Source organism: Pleurodeles waltl, chromosome 7 (genome assembly GCF_031143425.1).
Source record: "Pleurodeles waltl isolate 20211129_DDA chromosome 7, aPleWal1.hap1.20221129, whole genome shotgun sequence".
Lineage (NCBI taxonomy): Eukaryota > Metazoa > Chordata > Amphibia > Caudata > Salamandridae > Pleurodeles > Pleurodeles waltl.
In genome coordinates, this window is record NC_090446.1 from 192,820,857 (window position 1) to 192,843,009 (window position 22,153).

General features: G+C 48.1%; 1 protein-coding gene across 5 annotated transcripts in view; it reads right to left on the reverse strand.

Annotated features, from left to right (window-relative positions):
- The window catches only part of LOC138247224 (adenosine deaminase-like), a 206,377-nt gene that overhangs the window by 120,424 nt on the left and 63,800 nt on the right, over positions 1-22,153 (reverse strand). For all 5 annotated transcript variants that reach the window (XM_069201957.1, XM_069201960.1, XM_069201956.1 and 2 more), the window contains 2 exons: positions 16,864-16,925; positions 1,679-1,801 (listed from right to left, as the gene is read on the reverse strand). In XM_069201957.1, the coding sequence (XP_069058058.1) occupies positions 1,679-1,801; positions 16,864-16,925 (185 nt within the window). The remainder of the gene's footprint in view (positions 1-1,678; positions 1,802-16,863; positions 16,926-22,153) is intronic.

Consider the following 22,153-nt stretch of genomic DNA (forward strand, 5'->3'; position numbering starts at 1 on the left):
TGTTTGCAAGGACGAGTCAAAAGATCGTTCTTCTTGATCCGAAGATGTGTAAATATTTTGGATCATGAATATGTACAGAACGTTCCGTATGAAGATGGTTGGAGAGATATTGACGGGGTGCTAAAAGATTTCTAAAGCCTCTCACCACAGAACCTACATGTACTTATAAAACCTGTGCTAAAAAAGATGTCTCTGTCGATATGCTCTTCTCAAATGTTCAGCATACTGCAAATGTGCCATGAACTATTGCTGAAACAAACAAATTAAGTGAACTATGAATATGTGTCAGAAACAGGAGTGCTAAACATTATTTTGTTCATATTCAGATCATAAACATTGTTTAGTGAATACATAATAGGATTAAAAACATTATTATTTGTTACATTTCTATAAATATCCCTTCTCCCTCTATTATAGCTACCATTTTGGAAAATGGCAGAAGGGTAGCTCTGAGGAGCTATTTTCTGTCTTTATAACACTACTTGATCATCAAAACCTATAGTTTGACACCAAAATGAAGCACATAGGTTCCTGAAATATTACATCATCACTGCAACACATCCGCCATTTTTAAAAATGTTGTCCAGAAAAATTTGGCCTGATAAGCGATATCTACCTAAACTAAATTACCTCTCTGATGGTCCAAAAACACAAATCGAAATTGAAAATCTCTGGACAACAATTTTTTTATGGAGGTATATCAGTGGGACAGGATTATATCTAATATCCCACTTTGTGACAACGAGCTATTGGAAAAAGTGTAAATACGCTTACTATTAACATGATGCAGCTGAAAGAATTACTAGATAAAGGTGGTGGAGCTACTGTCCTTAATCAGGAACTATTTAGGGCCATATTTACATAATGGGATGAAAAATTGGGGAATAATTGTCAAGGATTTTGTACTAGCCAGTTATTTCTGCATCAAAAGGCTTTTACAGACATTTGTGAATATTACTGGGTGGTGTGGATTATTAGTGTCACACCTTTCTGTAATCTCTGGCCTGAAAAAATACTGTAATGCCATGCAGAAGAAAAGGGATCTGGCATTCACATTCATTGACTTTTTTCTGCTCCACTTTCAGAACAGTATGGTCTAAATCAGAGAATTAGCCTCTTGTCACTTCACAACTTCTTCCTTTACAGACTGCTCGTAATCCTGGTTTCTACTACAAGGGCAAGTCTGCAATGATGTACAGATTATTCTTGACAATCACACATTTTGGTTAACTGGAAAACCAACAAAACAACACAAAAAAAGTTTTATGAGTCACGCTTCATCTAAGATTGACACTAGAAAGAGCCGGATAAAAACAACCCCAAGCCTTTTGCTCCTTAACAAGACTCCTGAAATTGAATTCAAATTCAGATAAAGTAAGATACCCACCTTCTTCACTTATGTTAACACCTCATTCTCCTATTATGGTAGACCGTGTCTGAAGACACTCTTTACTTACAAGGCTGCTCCTCTCATGCTGTACCTAACACACCTCTCCCCTATCCCTTGCTCTGCTTCCACCATCACCGTGGCTTCCTTCTCATGTATCCTCATTTGTGAACATGGCACTACTGCTTTGTATCTATGCTGAACTATGTAGATACCCCTACATACATTCATAAAGACTACTGGATTGAGAAAGAAAAATGATTCAGTCAACAAACTACAGATCCAACTTACGCGACTACAGGCATGAAAATATTGAATTTGGAAAGGAACTCAGAAAGACTGGATGGCCCTTTGCAACTCAGATGCTGCCGAAGATCATCAGGATTGTCCCCTGGTAAATGAATTCGCCTCTTTCTGGAAATAGGAAAGGAATTATACATTACATGAAGATCTTCACTTTAAGAATATGAGCATCACAATTAGGAGCAGCTGGCATACGACTACTGGAATAATGATATTGATGTGTAAGTACAAACATTTATTTGGCGTCAAATGAGAACATTTTATTTTTGTGGGACATCCACCACGTTAAAGATGGATTTCCCTGACCACAAAACACCAAATAAGACCCTGTGAATACTGCATAGTTAGGTTGGGAACGTGGATGTGAAGACAAGTTGCTATTCTTAACTCCACCTATATCTACCCTGGTGGTAAGTGTAAGAAGAACCAAGAACAATAATTACATACTGACCTTAAAATGTAGTCATATATTGCATGAAATGCAATGATTCTCCCACCTTGAGATAAGGCAGTGTATTATCGAGATAGTGTGATTGTATCGAAGGCAGCCAAAAGGTCAAGGAGACTAAGAAAACACAAATGGCATGAGCCCAAAATGTGTAAGGTATTATTAGCTACCTGGAGCAAGGAAATCTTTGTATTTAATCCTAGTCTGAAACCCAAAAGTAATTGATTCAACAGTTAACTGCCAAGAGTTTGTTGCCATAAATGTGTTGTTTCAATTGACTTTGCTAGAATACTTAGGCCCTCATTATGACATTGGCGGTAAATGCCTCCTACCGCCACTCTGACGGTCGCCAACATACCGAAGCGGTGGAAAATATCCATTCACCATATTATGACACACACACACACCAATCCAACAGAATACAGCCACATAAACAAATCCGTCAGCCCAGAGGTCAGTGCTAAACTGGCAGTCCCAAAACCCATACCGTTATGCCAACAAAACAACACCCATCACATTATGACCCATAAATCACCACGGCGGACATTCACCGGTTGTCCATACCAGTATGGACACCCATATACAAAACAACACTACATTGGCCAATACGAAAAACACACACCTGACACTCATACCCACACCACACCCACACCACTATAAAACACAAACCCACATTACCTGCAACCCTTTACCAACAACAATTACTGGCAGGAGATTGACACGAACAGCACAGAGACAACTAGACTCACACACCACTCACACCCATGCAACCCTCACGCACTCCACATCACACACCCCACCACATTACCCAACACACTCTCACCAACACACACCACACAACACCCATGGCACCACAAAGGCACCCACGTTTCACTGAGGAGGAGTTAAGGGTCAAGGTGGAGGAAATTGTCAGGGTAGAGCCACAGCTGTTTGGAGCACAGGTACAGCAGATATCAATTGCAAGGAAGGTGGAGCTATGGCGGAGAATCGTGGACAGGGTCAATGCAGTGGGACAGCACCCAAGAACAAGGGACGACATCAGGAAGAGGTGGAATGACCTACGGGGAAGGTAAGTTCCATTGCAGCAAGGCACCAGCTCGCCATACAGAGGACTGGCGGTGGACCTCCACCTCCTCCCCCACAGTTCACAGCATGGAAGGAGCAGGCACTGGCAATACTGCATCCTTAGGGACTCGCTGGAGTAGCCGGAGGACTGGACACTGGCAAGTCAACATTTAACACTTATCACCCTCCATACCTGCATGTCATTACACCTCCTCAACCTCACTCCCAACACTCCACTCCATCCCACACACTGCACCTACATATTTGACTAACCACAATGCCAGGCCCTGCATGCTATACAAATGCATGGACAGCCCTCCCAGCCCTGCATGGACACCCATCCCCAAAGCATGCACAGCATAGGGGAACTAACTATCCCACAAAAGATCACCACACACATTCAAAGGTGGCAGAGCAACAGCAATGATAGAGGGGAAGCTAGGGATGGACAATATGTCACAGGCATGAAGCATAATACATCACTTACATCCCCACAGGTGCCCAGCCAATCTCAGAGGAGAGGAGGTGCCACGACTATCCAGTCCCCCAACAGAAGTTGCCCTCAGTGATGACAGTAACTCTGGACTTCAGGATCTGGATGACCTACCTGGCCCATCAGGGACCACTGGACAGCAGGTTACCCAAGCCCACTCACAGACCACCACAGAGCCTCCCCCATCAGGATCCAACACCACAGAACCTACCCAGCGTACCCACACCTCTGTCCCCAGGACACGTCAAACAACTGTGTGCCCACCTGTACAGGGACCCCAGGCCACACCTCATACCCAAGACAATCAGGGACCTGGGGTCAGTGGCAGTGGCCACACCGTTCACGAGACAGAGGCACAGGCCAACAGGGACACTGGGAGGACTGCTGTGCGCCAGGGGGAGGACAGGACCAGGGAACCAACTCTCCAGGAGGCGCTCTCCGAGATCCTGGGAGCCTACCAACATTCCCAGGATACGATAGGCCAGGTCCTTGACAACGTGCAGGAGAACTGGCGGCTGCAGGAGTGGCAGTATCAGCAGAGGCTTGCAGGCCATCAACATCACCCTGATCTACATAGCAGGGATGCTGGCAGGCATGGCTAACATCATGAGGGAGGCAACAGCACACCAGCGGGCCCCTACCACTAGCCAGTCAACTGAACAGCCCTCCACTTCCACTGCTGTTAGTGGCCACGAGGCCCGCCACAGGACCCACAGGCCTCCAGCACCCCTCCCCCTGCAGAAGGTGAACCACCCCACAAACGTTCCCTGCAACCCAGACATAAGCCAGAGGCAATTGCCAAGACCACCGCCAGGAAATGAGACTCTCCTGATTGTCCCCCTTGTGTCCCACCCTGTCACCTTGTCCACCTTGAACTGCCTTTGCTCCCCTTTCTATGGCCACTTAGCCACTTCACCTGTGCTACAAACAGACTGGAACAATACCCTGGACTTTCCTCCATCATCACCCCATTCCATTGCACTTTCCCCTCAATTTCTTAGCACTACAATACACATTCTTGAACACAACTCAAATACTTGTATGTCATGTGTTGAAACAGTGTATTAATGGAAACAGTTACATCAGTTGCAAATGAACTGTACAGTGTGAGAGCATTGAAATAATGATCTGTAGCTGGCTGTAGTCAGCACATCAGTACACAGTTGTCATTGCACCAATATCTGTAAAATGATAATCCATAGGTGACAGTAAGTAGAGGTAAAACATGGGTAATGTCATCATGCCACAGCCACACATAATACACCAATAGTCATAGAAATGATAAGTTGCACTGACTCACCTGTGTGTCATTGGAAGAACTGACGGATAACTGTGGTTCTTTTGTCCTCATCCTCATCTACCGCCTCTTCATCCTCACTGTCATCAGGGTCTACTGCAGCCACAGGGGCATCTCCAATCTCCTCCTCCTGCAGAAAAGGTACATGGCATCTGAGGGCCAGATTGTGCAGCATGCAGCATGCCACTACTATCTGGCAGACCTTCTCGGGTGAGAAGCACATGGATCCACATGTCAGATGGAGGCACCTGAATCTGGCCTTCAGGAGGCCGAAGGTTCTCTCGATGATTCATCTGGTTCGCCCATGTGCCTTAATATAACATTCTTCAGCCCTTGTTCTGGCATTCCTCACAGGGGTCAGCAGCCACAATAGTTTTTATAGCCAGAGTCACCTGCAGGTATTGAGGGACAACATTTAGCCACACACTATCCTATACCAGAGGGATACTCTAACATACAGTGGGTGGAGACCAAGGCTCACCTATTAGCCACACCCTGTGCCTCTGCAGTTGGGCCATCACATTTGGGATGCTGCTATTCCTCGGGACAAAGGCATCATTCACCGACCCAGGATACTTAGCACTGACATGAGAGATGTACTGGTACGCCAGGCACACCATCTGCACATTCATGGAGTGGAAACTCTTACGATTCCTGTACACCTGTTCATTCTGGCAGTGGGGGGACAAATGCAATAGGTGTCCCGTCAATCTCCCCAATAATATTCGGGATATGTACCATTGCATACAATCCGGCCTTCACAGGATCTTCCACCTGGGGGAAAGCTATGTAGCTGCACATGTGTTTTCCCAGAGCAGACAACACTCTTGCCAGCACGATAGAGAACATTGGCTGTGACATTCCTGCTAACAAGCCCACTGTCACTTGGAAAGAACCTGTCACCAGGAAATGGAGCACTGATACCTGTCGGATGACGGATAGATGAGATCAAGTCAGGATCCAACTCGGCACACAGCTCTGTGATTGTGGCCCTGTCCAGTCTATAGGTGAGTATAATGTGCCTGTCCTCCAGTATAGCTAAGTCCACAAGGAGTATGTACACGGGGTATGTCTCCACCTCCTATTCATCTGCAGCGGTAGGTATCTAAGGGACACAAGAGTGAGTAGGCTGTCACAATTTGAACAACTAAACCACAACATCAGTCAACATGGTTGACTTATGCATTGGGACAGTGTAAATGTTGAAGTATGTGCCTATTTAACCTGTGACGCAATAATTGTCGATAGGCCTGTTCCCCCCCTGAAATGGCGACCGCCTGTCCTGTATGTAGGGACAGGTGGAAGTGAGATAATTCCGCCACCGTTGAGCGTCGTAGCGGTAGGTGGTCTTGCACCGCCATGTAATTCCTCATTGGATAATATTGGGCCCTGTGGAGTACAGTGGCCAATGGGGATGTACGCCGATGGTGACGGTGTACACCGCCGCAGACTTGACCACTATTTTATATCTGATTCCTCACTTGTTTCCTGATGTTTAAAGGGAGAAGACCTACACTGCGTGTGCTGCTGTGACCTGTGTCTGGAAACTACCATGGTCCGTGTGACTGGGGAAAGGGCCCCAGCCTTCACTTCGGAGGAGTTGGAGCGACTGGTGGATGGGCTTCTACCCCAGTACGGACAGCTGTATGGGCCTCTAGGCCAACAGGTGAGTACACTTTGGCCATGATGCATGTGGCATGGATGCATGGAGATGTGTGTTAAGGCATCGTGTAAGGGTTGGTGGGGGGATTGTCTGTTGGAGGTGTACATGTTGTGAGCTGGCCTATGTGTGTGCCAACGGTGATGGAATCAGGTATGGTGGGCCATGTGTATGACAGGCTGGGCTGTTTGTTTAATGGAGTTCTCCTGTCTGTATTACCTCTGCAGGTCAGCGCCCATCAAAAGAAGGGATTATGGCATGCCATCAGCAAGGACGTGCAGACCCTGGGGGTCTATGGCAGGCGGAGCACCCACTGTCAGAAATGGTGGGAGGACCTGAGACGCTGGGCATGGAATACCGCAGAGGTCCAGCTGGGGATGGCCTCCCAACGAGGAAGGGGTCCGCGTCAGACCTTGACCCCCCTAATGGCCCACATACTGGCAGTGGCCTACCCTGGGCTGGATGGGTGCTTGAGGGAATCACAGCAGCCACAAGGAGGTGAGTATAGTGGGTTTCATTACATATTTTGGCTGGTGGGATGGTGTTAGAAATGGGGTCTTTGGTTGGAAGTCAGGTTACCCCCTGTCCAAGCAAGGAGCCTTGCTCTAGTCAGGGTAAGTCACACACAATCCAAATTATCCTGTGCCCACCCTCTGGTAGCTTGGCACTGAGCAGTCAGGCTTAACCTAGAAGGCAATGTGTAAAGTATTTGTACAAGAAATCATACAATACCACCATATAGCACCACAAAAATACACCACACAGTATTTAGAAAAATATATAATATTTATCTGGATAAATGCAGCTCAATACGATCAAAGATGCAATAAGTAAACATGGAGATATAACTGAAAAGTGATATAAAGTGGCTTAAGTCTTTTTAAAGCAAACAAAGTCCCTTTCAAGCACAAAGTACCTGGTTCGCGTGAAAAATCTACACAAAGGGCCATAGAGGAGGAGAAGCGTGGAAACAAAGGGGTGTGCATCGATTTCTCGGGCCGCACACTGCAATGCGTCGTGTAGTTTCCACGCTGGGATGGATGTGCATCGATTTCCGGTGCTCGGCCGTGGATCCTCTTCGGGTTGCGGGGTTTTCAGTCGCCAGGACGATGCATGGATTTCCTGTGCTAGCAGGACGAAGTCACAGGAGCTGCGTTGATGCCGTGGGCGTTGCGTCAAATTTTCTACTGCACGGCAAGCGCTGCATCGATTCCTCTGAAAGTCGGGCTGTGTTGTTCCGGCTCGGCTATGCGTCGATCCAGTGGGCCGTGTGTAGAATTTCCAGTCGTTATGCTGGCGTGGCGTCGATCTTCTCGTTGCGAAGTCAGGCTGTGCCGTTCCGGTTCGGCGTGCTGTGAAAAATTCAGCACGGTGCAGGCTCTGCGTCGTTTCTGGCAGGCTGTGTATCGGATTTCGCCACACAAGGAGTCCTTCTTAAAGAGATGAAGTCTTTTTGGTCCTGAGACTTCAGGGAACAGGAAGAAAGCTCTAGCCAAGCCCTTGGACAGCACTTCTTCATATCAGCCACAGAGCAGCAAGGCAGCAGGGCAACAGCAAGGCAGTAGTCCTTCACAGAAAGCAGTCAGGTGAGTCCTTTGGGCAGCCAGGCAGTTCTTCTTGGCAGGATGCAGGTTCTGGTTACAAGTTTCTTCTCCAGGAAGTGTCTGAGTTGGAAGGGGCAGAGGCCCTGTTTATATACCCAAATGTGCCTTTGAAGTGGGGGAGACTTCAAAGAGTAGCTTAGAAGTGCACCAGGTCCCCTTTCAGTTCAATCCTGTCTGCCAGGGACCCAGCAAGGGGTGTGGCAGTCCTTTGTGAGAGCAGGCCCTCCACCCTCCCAGCCCAGGAAGACCCATTCAAAATGCAAATGTATGCAAGTGAGGCTGAGTGTCCTGTGTTTGGGGTGTGTCTGAGTGAATGCACAAGGATCTATCAACTAAGCCCAGCCAGACGTGGATTGTAACGCACAGAAAGGCTTGAGTGCAGAGAATTCTACTTTTCTAAAAGTGGCATTTCTAAAATAGTAATATTAAATCCAGCTTCACCAGTCAGTAGGATTTTATATCACCATTCTGTCCATACTAAATATGACTTTCCTACTCCTTTCAGATCGGCAGCTACCACTCAAACAATGTAGGAGGGCAGCCCCAATGTTAGGCTGTGAAGGGAGTAGGCCTCACAGCAGTGTAAAAACGAATTTAGGACTTTTACACTACCAGGACATGTAAACTACATAGGTACATGTCCTGCCTTTTGCCTACACAGCACCCTCCCTATGGTTTACCTAGGGCATACCTTAGGGGTGTCTTATATGTAGAAAAAGGGGTGTTTTAGGCTTGGCAAGTACTTTTAAATCCAAGTTGAATTGGCAGTGAAACTGCACACACAGGCCTTGCAATGGCAGGCCTGAGACAAGGTTAAGGGGTTACTTAAGTGGGTGGCACTATCAGTGCTGCAGGCCCACTAGTAGCATTTAATCTACAGGCCCTGGGCACATAAAGTGTACTGTACTAGGGACTTATAAGTACATTAAGTAGTCCAATTGGGTATGATCCAATGTTACCATGTTTAAAGGGAGAGAGCCTATGCACTTTAGCACTGGTTAGCAGGGGTAAGGTGTGCAGAGTCTAAAAACCAGCAAAAACAGTGTCCAAAAAGTGGAGGGAGGCAGGCAAAAAGTTAGGGTGACCACCCTAAGGCTGTCAGGTCTATAATAGGTGGTATCCGCGTGGTGGAAGTGTGTTAGTGGGTGCCCCTAAGGCCAGGCCAGGCCAGACACTGCAGCATGGGTCAACTGAAGGATAATGGTTGCATGGCAAATACAGGAAACTTAGCTTGTTAGTAGTCCATTTCAGGCAGGGCATTGTGGGTCCCAGGTGTGCTGCAGTTGACGGTTTGTGGTCCTCATCTTGCCTTAGTGACTAGCCATATTACTGGTAGTGCAATGCAGCTTAAACATGTTCCCTGTGTGGGACGGTGATGTGCATGCCAATGGTGGTGTTGGTGCAGTCAATGACCAAGTGTATCCTTTGTCTCCACCTCCCTTTCTTGTTTTGCATCCTGTCCTTGTGTGCATTAGCATCATCTGGCAGAGGAGCAGGGGCACTGGTGACAGAGGGAGCTGCATCCGCAGGACCCTGGAAGCAGAGTCTATTGACGCTGAGGGAACCAGTGGGACGGAGGGCGAGGGGAGCAGCACAGTGGAGACTGGAGGAGACAACACAGACTCTAATACCTCCTCCGATGGGAGCTCCCTGGTGGTGGCGGACACCTCTGTGACCACCCCAGCTGCAGGTACAGCCGCCACCCCCGTACTGACACCGCCCTCCCAGTAGCCCCTCAGCGAGTTTCCTGTGCCCGCTCACCGAGGAGGGTGGGCATCTCCTTCACCCCAGGCAGCTCAGGCCCTGCCCCAGTCAGTCCTGCTGCCCACAGTGAGGAGGCTATTGACCTCCTGAGATCCATCTCTGTAGGGCAGTCAACCATTGTGAATGCCATCCTGGGGCTGGCATCCCTGATGCAGCAATGCAATGCATTCCTGGAGGGCATTCACAGTGGATTGGCGGCCCAACAGAGATCGATTCAGGCTCTGGCCTCCTCTCTGATGGCATCTATAGTCCCTGTTTCTGTCGTCCCCAATTCAACTGCCACTTCCCAGGCCCCTTCTCCTCAACCCCAACCCATCCCAGGCACACATACAGACGAGCATGCACACAAGACAACACCCAAGAGTGGCACAGGCAAACACAAGCACCACACTTCATCCCACAAGCACTCACACAAACACCATACAGTTGCAGACACCACAACATCCACTGCCTCCACTGTCTCCCCCACCTCCCTCCCAGTCACGTCCACACTCACACCTGCATGCACTAAATCAACATCCACTACCAGAATCACCACACCAAGCAGAACACACACCTCACTGGCAGACACCTCACAACAGCCATGTACGCGTCCCGTCTGTCCTCTCCCACCCTGTCTGCCCCCCCTCCTAAAGACACAAACACAAGCACTCACACACCCAACAGCCATCCACCTCACTACAGCACATTGCCCACGCACCTACACCCAAGTCCAGAAGACATACACCTCCAACAACCACTCCCTCATCCTCCACTCCCATTACTCCTCCCGCCCCACCATCCCTAAAAAGCTTTTCCTTTCCCAATTTGACCTCTTCCCTACCCCCCCTCATCCTGCCCGTATGGGCAGGGTACCAAGGACACAGCCCACATCTCAGCCAAACAGTCCACGGGGACCGTGGTAGCACCACATTCTCGTGGTGGTAAGGATACCACACCTCCATCGAAGAAGGGGAAGGGGCCTCCACCACCAGGAAAGAAGAGGAAGGGGCCTCCACCACCAGGAAAGAAGAGGAAGGGGCCTCCACCACCAGGAAAGAAGAGGAAGGAGCCAGCACCACCAGGAAAGAAGGGGAAGGAGCCTGCACCACCTGGAAAGAAGGGGAAGGAGCCTGCACCACCTGGATAGAAGGGGAAGGAGCCAGCAGCACCAGGAAAGAAGGGGAAGGAGCCTGCACCAGCAGGCAGTGAGGGGATGAGCCCATTCACCCCTGCCAGGAACGGTAAGGGATCCATACCCAATGTACTAGAGGAGACAAAGCACTCTATGCCAGGTCCAGACTGACACCTCCACCACCACCAGCTGTCACTGGGCCCCCACCGTCAGCTGAGGAAGTGCAGCCATCAGAAAGTGCAGAGGCTGCCTAGGAGGCTCCTCTATCCACTACCACAGTGCAGCCATCAGACAGTGCAGAGGCTGCCCAGGAGGCTCCTCCGTCCACCAACACACTGCAGCAATCAGACAGTGCAGAGACTGCCCAGGAGGCTCCTCCCTCCAGCACCACAGTGCAGCCATCAGAAAGTGCAGAGGCTACCCAGGAGGCTCCTCCATCCACCACCACACTGCAGCCGTCACTGCCAGCAGACCTCATGTAGCCCAAACTCCAGGGGCTGATGTGTGAGTTGCCCCTTCCAGAACCAGTGGGGAAGTCACCCATCTGAGAGACTCGGGCCTTGCACTCACCAGGACAAAGTAATGGACATGTTGCCCCCTCCAGAACCAGTGGGGAAGTCACCCACCTGAGAGACTGTGCCCCTACACTCCCCAGGACAGAGCAATGGGCATGGAGCCCCCTCCAGAACAAGTGGGGAAGTCACCCACCTGAAAGACTGTGGCCTTGCACTCCCCAGGACAGAGCAATGGGCATGGAGCCCCCTCCAGAACCAGTGGGGAAGTTCCCATATTCAGCTGGGGTGCCCCCCCACCCCATCCCCCTGAGGTGCCTTCCCACTTGCAAAATGATGCCCCTGCAGTGTTCTCTCCGGATGTGTCAGGATGCAGGTTACACCTTGGACTTTGCCCTGTGGCATTGTGTGCCCTTATGACTTTGGACTGGGCATTGGCCCTTTATGAATATCTGTAAATATATTTGGTTTGTGTGGTGGGTTTTGCTATGCTAATACATTGTCAGTACTTCAGCAATCTGGTCCGTCTTTTATTATGCTGTGTGTCCTGTGCCATTGGTTTATGTGTGCAGCTAGTTGTGTGTATGGTTGTATGGTGTGTGTGTGTCGGGTTTGTGTCATGAGTGTGTGTGTCACTGTCGATTTCCTCCCTACCTTGTGTGCTATGCAGCTGTACTCACTGTCGTCGCCTTCGTCGGCGTTGGTGTTCCAGGGGGAGCATTACATAGACGATCATCGGGACGACTTGCACTTTGGGTTCCATGGCGGCATAGTTCTTCCCTGTGTCTCCAACGGTGAGTCCTTTCACTTCTCAGCTCTGTTTCCACCAGGCTTTTGTTGGCGTTGGTACCGCCCCGGAAAAGGTGGAGGATTGCAGTGTCTTAATATGGTGGGCAGTACTTTGTCTGACGCCTGGCTGTTGTTGGGTACCTCTGTGATGAGTGTTGTTTCCCCCTGGCGGTTGGTGTGGTACATTGGCTGACTATGGGAGTTATCACCGCCATGGTCATAATTTGGCGGTACTTACCGCCAGCCTGTTGGCGGTATTACCTCTTCTTTATCACTCACCGCCAGGGTCGTAATGAGGGCCTAAGTATCCGAACTAGCAAAAAGTTTTTTTGTTTTTTTTTCATAAGCCAATGGTTCTTTGGCAGAGAAAAGACATGGCCATTTTTAAGGCAGTCAGGAAAAACACCCTGTGACCACTCAAGACGTTACCAGTTAGTGATTTGTTCACTGAGCTCCGTCAGGGGTCAAACACCCATTCTCAAAACATGTCAAATAATAACCTGTTGACCACGCTGATTATTTGCAACTCAGTGTAATCAAACGCTCTCTAATATATGTAATTAAGCTACTCTGTAAATGTGAAGGTCAATAATACATCTCAATAAAAATGAATAATATTTAATATATCGAGAAAGCTTGGCGCAAGGACCACACCGCAGATAACATGTCTGCCCTCAAAAACGCCACCCGCGAACACCACCAACTGATCCGTGCCACCAAACGAACTTCCTTCACAGACAGACTGGACAAGAACACTCACAACAGCAAAGAACTCTTCAACATTGTCAAAGAGCTCTCCAACCTTAACGCCAACGCCAATGCCATCACGCCCTCACAAGACCTCTGCAACTCCCTCGCCACCTTCTTCCATCGTAAGATCACCGACCTACACGACAGCTTCGGACACCAGACCCAGCCAACCACCACAGAACCTACAACCCCAGCCATCACCCTCAACGCCTGGACTCACATCAGCACGGAAGAGACCAAAGCTACCATGAACTCCATCCACTCCGGTGCCCCCTCGGACCCCTGCCCACACTTCATCTTCAACAAAGCCGACGACATGATCGCCCCGCATCTCCAGACCATCATCAACAGCTCGTTTGCTTCTACCACCTTGCCCGAGACCTGGAAACACGCAGAAGTCAATGCCCTACTGAAGAAACCTACGGCGGACCCCAGCGACCTGAAGAACTTCCGCCCCATCTCGCTCCTCCCCTTCCCTGCCAAAGTCATAGAGAAGACCGTCAACAAGCAACTTACCAACTTCCTTGAAGCCAACAACCTACTCGACCCCTCTCAGTCCGGATTCCGAGCCAATCACAGCACAGAAACCGCCCTCATCTCAGTCACAGACGACATCAGAACTCTGATGGACAACAGAGAAACAGTCACCCTCATCCTCCTCGACCTCTCGGCTGCCTTCGACACCGTCTGCCACCGAACCCTAATATCCCACCTCCGCTCCACCGGTTTCCAAGGACAGGCCCTAGACTGGATCACCTCCTTCCTCTACAACCGCTCCCAAAGAGTCTACCTCCCACCTTTCCGCTCAGACCCCACCAAGATCATCTGCGGCGTCCCACAAGGTTCCTCGCTCAGCCCGACTCTCTTCAATGTCTACATGAGCCCCCTCGCCGACATCGTACGCAAACACAACATCAACATCCCCTCCTATGCCGACGACACTCAGCTGATACTTTCCCTCACCAAGGACTCCACCAGCACCAAGACCAACCTGCAAGATGGAATGAAAGACGTCGCAGAATGGATGAAACTCAGCCGTCTGAAACTGAACTCAGACAAAACGGAAGTCCTCATCCTCGGAAACACCCCGTCTGCCTGGGACCACTCCTGGTGTCACACGGCCCTTGGCACCGCACCAACCCCCTCAGACCACGCACGCAACCTCGGATTCACCCTGGACCCCCTTCTCACCATGACCAAACAAGTCAACGCCGTATCATCCTCCTGCTTCCTCACCCTCTGCATGCTCCGAAAGATCTTCCGTTGGATCCCCGCCGACACCAGAAAAACCGTGACCCACGCCCTCGTCACGAGCCGCCCGGACTACGGCAACACCCTATACGCAGGAACCAACGCTAAACTCCAGAAACGTCTGCAGCAAATTCAAAACGCCTCCGCCCGCCTTGTCCACGACATACCCCGCAACAGCCACATCTCCGCCCACCTGCGACACCTGCACTGGCTTCCCGTCAACAAAAGGATCACCTTCCGGCTCCTCACCCACGCACACAAAGCCCTCCACAACAAGGAACCCGAATACCTCAACCATCGCCTCAGTTTCTACACGCCCACCCGTCCACTTGGCTCCGCCAACCTCGCACTCGCCGCCGTCCCTCGCATCCGCCGCACCACGGCAGGTGGGAAATCCTTCTCCTACCTGGCGGCCAAGACATGGAATTCCCTCCCCACCAACCTCAGGACCACCCAGGACCACCTCGCATTCCGGAGGCAACTCAAGACCTGGCTCTTTGAGCAGCAGTAACCCCCTCCCCCTAGCACCTTGAGACCCTCACGGGTGAGTAGCGCGCTTTATAAATGTTTGTGATTTGATTTGATTTGATAATATAAATTGCTCTTTTTTATTTTGGCCAGATCAATGGTTACCATGAAGGTCGCTTCTTAAACAACAACAAAGGAAAAATACAGTAATGTGAACCACTCTTTTGCAGTGTGTGCTTTCTAATCTGCATAGTGGCCTCATGGTTTGCCTATGATGGAGGACCTGCTTTATTGATAAAAGGGAATGGAATATGGGTACAGTGACTCTGTTTGTAAACCATTTTATGTCTGCATAAAATTGAATGTGTCCATCGGGTTTATCATGATAGAAAGTAAAGGGCATTTTATTATTATACATATATATGTATATATATAAAACGCTGTGGTATAATAGGTTGTTTTGTAAGAAAAAAGTGTTTGAGAAATGTCTAAGTCTCTTAATTTATTTCAGACGATATTTTATGCTTTTATGTACTAATGTATTACTTTTTATTATAGATAAGCAAGCCCTCTGAAGTAAGGCGTGCGTGCCATGGAGATTTCCATAAAACCCCAATTTTAATTAAGTGTGCTTGACTTTGAAACTGTTAAATTTTACCTAAAATCAATGCTCAAAACAAAAAAGCAGAACTACGTATCCGCCGCCTCACTCTCCTACATATCTAGCACAGGTACTCATTCACTTGTCTTCCAGTCCCCGAACCATCGCTAAAACTTCCTTGCTCCAACTCAAGATTTAGATCCTTCATCCTTTGGCACCTCATCACTGGAACCTCTCCCACCAACACCTGAGAGCTGCCACCATCCTGAGAAATGCCTTGAAGGCTAGTGTTAAGCTGTGGCAATCCACCAAGACCACCACACCCCACCTGCCTTTTTAGACTGAAGGTATTATCAATCATCCTCAAATCTTTGTTAGAACCGATATTTGCCCCATAGGAGTGATCTTATTGAGAAACATTACACATCTTTTTTACACTTAAATAGATATTATTCATGGATGTCATTTAGGGGTCGCTAGGGGTCTCAGTTGCGACCCCTGCATTGCCCCCTCTGACCCCTGGCACTGTGGTTGCGACCCCTGACTTCAGAGGTGGCAAAACCAGTGCCATCAGGTGAGGATTCTTTCTTGTTCTTTTCTCGCATTTTTTTATTATAATTAGTAAACAATGTTTATTTATTTTCTACTAGTGTAATAAAAATACAATTAGCTGGACTATGGCTCTTACTGGCAGCTGAGGTATGTGAAAAATGCTTTTAAATGCATGTTGAGTGTGTGCTTGAGAGTGAGTGTGTGTTTGCGTGAGACAGTGTGTGTAAGTGTGAATGTGTGGATGTGTAAGCATGTGTGTGTGAGTGAAACAGAAGGTCAAAGAGCGTTTGATGTCACTTTCCATAAACCTGGCATTTTGATGAATTGACGTCCATGATATTATTCACTTTTTTGTGTCCTTTTCGACTGCACAAGTGTGTCCATGCCTTATGTGAACAACAGAAAAGAGCTTTAAGAAGTAGCACTGAAAGAGGTCCTTAGGCTCTAACCACATCATTTGATTGGGCTGAATGAGCGTGGTTCTGCTAAAAAGAGTGCTTTAATTGTAATGAAGGCCTTCATGCATTTCGCTCGTAGACTTGGTATATCAATCACGTAAAATCTTCTAAAGAGTAAATGAGAACTGAGTTTTCATGACTAAGCCCACATTTCTTAACTGCAAGGAATTTTGGTACATGTCTATATTTTTTAAAAAAAATGAATTAAAACACCTGCTACATTTTATGTGTTTTTCTAAAATTTCCCTCCTCAGCACTCTGGTGCATGTGTAGTTGGACCTCATATTAAATAAACAAAATTGAATACACTAATTTTAAAAAAGTGACTATCGTGTCAAACAGCTCACCTGGAAAAATATAACATTGTCTCTAGCCGGATGCTTGCATCGAGGTGCACATGAAGCTCCACCTAAGGAGACACACATAATTGAAATTATACCAGTGTTTTGAGGAATTCTCACATAACTTGTTTAACATCACCATTGGCAACAACAAATCATTAAAAACATAGGTAGCCAGTATTTTATTGAATTTCAATTTACTGTAACTGATATGTCTTGTCCAGGAAAGTAATAAAGAATCAGATAATTTGCTGCAGGTCTGTAGTCCAATCTATCTTGAAAGATATACATTACATTAACACTCATCTTCAATCATTGTGCCACTAATATTCCAAACCCATAGAGTAATGAGAGTTGAGAAATATCAACTAAAACCTCCACCCAGCTAAAGTGCTAGGTGATGTTCTCTCGGTTGGTCAGGTCCGAGGGTACAGTCAAAGTGGGACTGGAGCTCAGCACTTTTCCCAGCCCACTAAAGCCAGTCTTTTCATCAACAATCTGCTAGACATTGGCCACAAGTTGAGGTAATATGACTAAGCGCAGCAGAGTCCACGGGTTGAGTTCTTGATATCATGGATGTCATGAATGTTGATGTGACATATGATTGCACTAGTGATGTCAACAGTGCTGTAACTGAAGCCTTGTCTGAGAAGTTAAATGTTCTGTCATGGCTAGTGCATTGGGAACAAATGGTGTCCGCGATAAACACCTCTTGCCCCTGCTCCACAATATATGGGAATCAGTGCTCTTTGTACACCATTTACACTTCATCAGAGGTTCACACCTGCACAATTTGCTGGCTCAGTCTTACCTGTGTGTACTGATTTTCGATGTGGTCATTAAAGGGGACTACTGTGACATCTTGGTCACAGTGACACATTCTTCTAATGACCACTGCTATAGGGAAGGTATCCATCTTTGAACCACAGTTCTGTTGCTGAAACTCAACCTAGTTAAACACAATTCCGACTAATCACTCTGTTTAACAGCACCACCTCAATACAAGCCTGGCTATTTGAAAAACGTATTACCTAACACCTCTCCAATCACCACCGACTACAAAGTCTGTAGAGAATTGCCCAGCCTTTGGTTCTTTCTAGCGTAGACAACGATAACTATCTATTCAGCAAAGTCAACAAAATATATCTTGTTACCTTCAAAGCAACACTACACACGGCTTTTAGAGTGCTTTAAGGATCTAGGAATACTGATCATGTCATGTTTCTCCCATTCTCAGTTTGCTGAACTGACTCCTATCTGAAGAAAAATGCATCTTTAAACTTTCCTGCATCTCATATAAGGCAGTGTCGGGTCCTAGCACACCAGTCTGATTCACTTGTTCCCAGGGGAGCAAGATTTATTCTCAGAAACTGGTTCCCAGACCAAATTCACACTGTTCTAGAACTGACAAGCAACTGGGACCACACAGGTTTGACAAGGGGAAGAAGAATGGGGTGAGAAGAGAGGGAGAATCAATGTTGCGAATCAACGCCAGACTCATCAGCCTTGCTTTGTCCCTGCAGATGGATAATTACTGGTATCATATTGAAGGTATGTCCCTTCAAGGCTTCATCAGTTTTGTTGGGATATAAGAAGTGAACTTAGACAATGTCAGTGACTCTGTTTTAACTAACTTCTACTTAACCTCCTACCACTTAACTCTTCCCTTGCTTTGCATCTGATCTTACTGTTCATGAAAGACACAAACCAAGTAAAGCCACAAAAATAGGTGTAGTCATAACATTTCAAAAGAGGGTCCCATGGAACGCGTTTGTCTTAATACCAAAAGAGATAATTCAAGGCAAAGGAATTAATTGAACACACATTCAGTCACATCACTCAATATAGATAAAGTTCACCAATACTTCTCTTTTAGCAAAGATGTATTTCTCAAATCAAAACTCATTGGTGCTGAACAAACGTTGAATATAGTGCAGATGACACAGTGCTCAACAAAGTATGGAAATCATTTACAGGCTCAAAAAAAGTACTAGCTGTACCCAATGCTTGTGTTACTTCTAGACATAAAAAACCTGTTATTTGTTTTACGAGGCATTCTCGAAGATTTAAGCACAATACCACCATGGATGTGCCTGCCGAAGTTTCGACCGGAACTATCTTCAACTTTTGTAAAGCACAATTGTGTTTTAGGATCAAATCTGTTTATTGTTTTATAGAAATATAAACATACAAAACACCACTCATCACGGGACATAAAATGAAATGTATCAGCACCGAAGGAATGCCATATCTTCATACATAGGTCTTTCTCCTGAATGCCCAAACAATGCTCAGAGGAACCCCCCTGCCAAACCTCTTCCCGCTGAGCCATGTGCCTACTGGCGATGTCCAATAATCATCCAGGATGTCAGTCCCGCAGATGAGAACCATATAAACATATAAATAATACCACTTCAACAATGCTTCCCTCAAAGAGTCCGTGTCATCCTTATACCTCTACCCTCCTCAGCCCCTTCCATAATCCAAACGCACCCCCTCTCGAACATCCTCACTCTCAGCAATCCAACCTAGGTTTCAATTCAACCTCAAAACTCTCAGGTAGGTCGGGCAGGTCAGCTCAATTAATTCTGCAGAAAGAAGCCGAAGAAACGGCTTCCACAGTTCTTCCAGGTCTCCTACGCGCTGCTGGGAGGCTAATGTAAGTTTCTCCATAGCAAGAATAATCCAGAGCTTCTGAAGCCATGAAACACGAGTCGGGACCCCAAAGAGCTAGAATCAGCTGCAGCGCCGCGTTGAGTGCTAGGGCCATCTGCCTCCCTTTTAGAGATCTTAAAGGAAAGGTAAGAGGATTGGGAAGCCCCAATAAAATGTACGAGGGGAATCTCGGGATCTTAACCTGGAACGCTGCGTCTATATCCTCTATAATATTTTCCCAGTAACGATGTAATTTGGGGCAGTGCCAAAGCAAATGTACCAGTGTGCCTGTAGCTCCGCACCCTCTCCAGCAAAGGTCTGTCTTATCATGGTCCCATGCATGCAACCGCGCTGGAGTGTAGTACCAGTAAGAGGCGACTTTGTATGATGACTCTGTCCCTGCGGCATTATATGCTGTGTGGTGTATTCTATAGAATATGTTGTCCCACTCCTCATCCGAGAGTTCTCTCTCCAACTCCCTCTCCCATCTCAGCTGACCCTTTGACTTAGGCGGGCGGTCTTCTCCTTGCAAGAGGCGATAGAGCTCAGAGATGACTCTCCTATCATCCTGCTTTAGGAACAGCCATTTCTCAAATGGCGTTAGAGGCCTATCTATCAGAGCTCTGTTCGCCGTCAAGAGAGCCCAGTGTCGAACCTGATAATACATCAGCCTATCCGCCTCCACTAGGCCATAGGCCTCTCTCATCTGGTCAAAGAACAAAACCCTGTGTTCATCAAAAAGGCTTCCCACTCTCCTACAGCCCCCCTCATTCCAACGTCTCAGGCCTTCCAGACGGAGTCCAGGCTCGAAATCAGGGTTCGCACCTATGGGGGTCATCGGGGAGGGGAAAGAAGTCAGCCCTAAACGGCAAGCCACCGTATCCCATACTCGTAGCGTTGTCCCAGTTATCGGGGACACGTAGAGACCCCCGGCCCTATGCCTGCGCCGGAGCCAAGGCTCCTTCCAAATATGAGAGCCCACCACCGCCTGATCCATGAAACACCAGTGTTTCTCCTTGAGAGGGCAACTCCACTCTACAGGAAAGCGCAGCTGTGTTGCCTGGAAATATCTCAGAAGACACAGGATCACCAGTCCCCCACTGCTCTTGGGGCGGTATAAAACCTGCCGCGGTAGACGCGCCGGTCGACCCTCCCATATAAATCTCAGGACCGCCGACTGTAGGGTGGCAATCGTCCGGGGGGTGGAGTCAATGGGAGCACCTGAAATATATAGAGTATTCGCGGAAAAACTGTCATCTTGATCGCCGCCACCCTACCCAGCCAAGACAGCTTATGTCTCCCAACAACTCTAGATCCCGCTGTACATCGCGTACCAGCTTCATATAATTCAGGCTCACCGTTTTTGCGGCGGATGTCGCTAACTCCACCCCAAGGTAGGAAAGGCGCGAGGACGACCAAATAAAGGAATATCGAGCTCTCAAATCCTCCTCATGGTCAGAGCTCAAGAAGAGACTAAGGACCTGAGACTTCTGCATGTTCACTTTAAATCCTGAAACCTGGCTAAATTCAACTAGTAGCTCCATAAGCGCAGGCAAAGAGGTAGCGGGCTCCGCAAGTGTAAGAATCACATTGTCTGCATATAGGGTAATAAGATGGTGGTCTCCGCCAAATTTCACACCAGAAACCAAGGGGCTGTCTCGTAAACGCTGTGCGAGGGGCTCCATATATAGCGCAAACAAGAGGGGGGAAAGTGGGCATCTCTGTCTGGTCCCTCGCCCAACCGGAAACGGCATAGAAAGCACACCATTGACTCGAACCGCCGCTCTAGGGAGCCGATAAGCACATTGGATCCAAGATCTAAAGCCCGGACCCAAACCGAAGCGCTTCAGAACCCGGAAGAGGTATAGCCAGTGAAGCCTATCAAAAGCCTTCTCAGCGTCGATAGAGAGGAAAAGCGCCTCCCTACGAGATCTATCAATTTTATTTAGCAGATGCAAAAGTCGCTTCGTATTATCGCCACATTGCCGATTGGGAATTAAACCTGACTTGTCGGGATCAATAAGACCCGGCATATAAGAATTAAGGCGGAAAGCAAGTATCCCGTGAATAATTTGGCATCTATGTTCAAGAGAGAGATCGACCTATACGAAGCACAGTCCTCTGGGTCCTTACCCGGTCTATGTATAACAGCAATGGTAGCGTCGAGCATACTCGGCGTCAGGGTCCCCGTCTTCCGAAAGGAATTGAAAAGCCTTGTGAGAAGCGGGGCGAGCTCCGCACAAAAAGTCTTATAAAACAACGCTGTGAACCCATCAGGGCCGGGGACTTCCCAGTCTTCAGGCGGGAAATCGCCGATATAACTTCCTCCGGCCCTATCTGCTGGTCTAATAACGCCGCCTCCCTCCCACCAAGAGGAGTAATTGCTATGCCCTCTAAATAAGAGTCCAGGGCTGCATCGTCCTGCTCGTCCGCCGCGTATAAACCCCGGTAAAATCCCACAAAGGCCTCAGCAATCTGGTCACTCGTGTAGGCCACTTCACCGGAAGGGGAACAAATCAGTTTAACTGCGGACGCCGCGCGCTGCGCTCGTAACCGGTGCTTTCTGCATCTATTGCAACTTTCTGCATCTATTGCTCCCAATTTAGTATTTGTGCTTGAGTCGTACTACTGCGTACTCCGC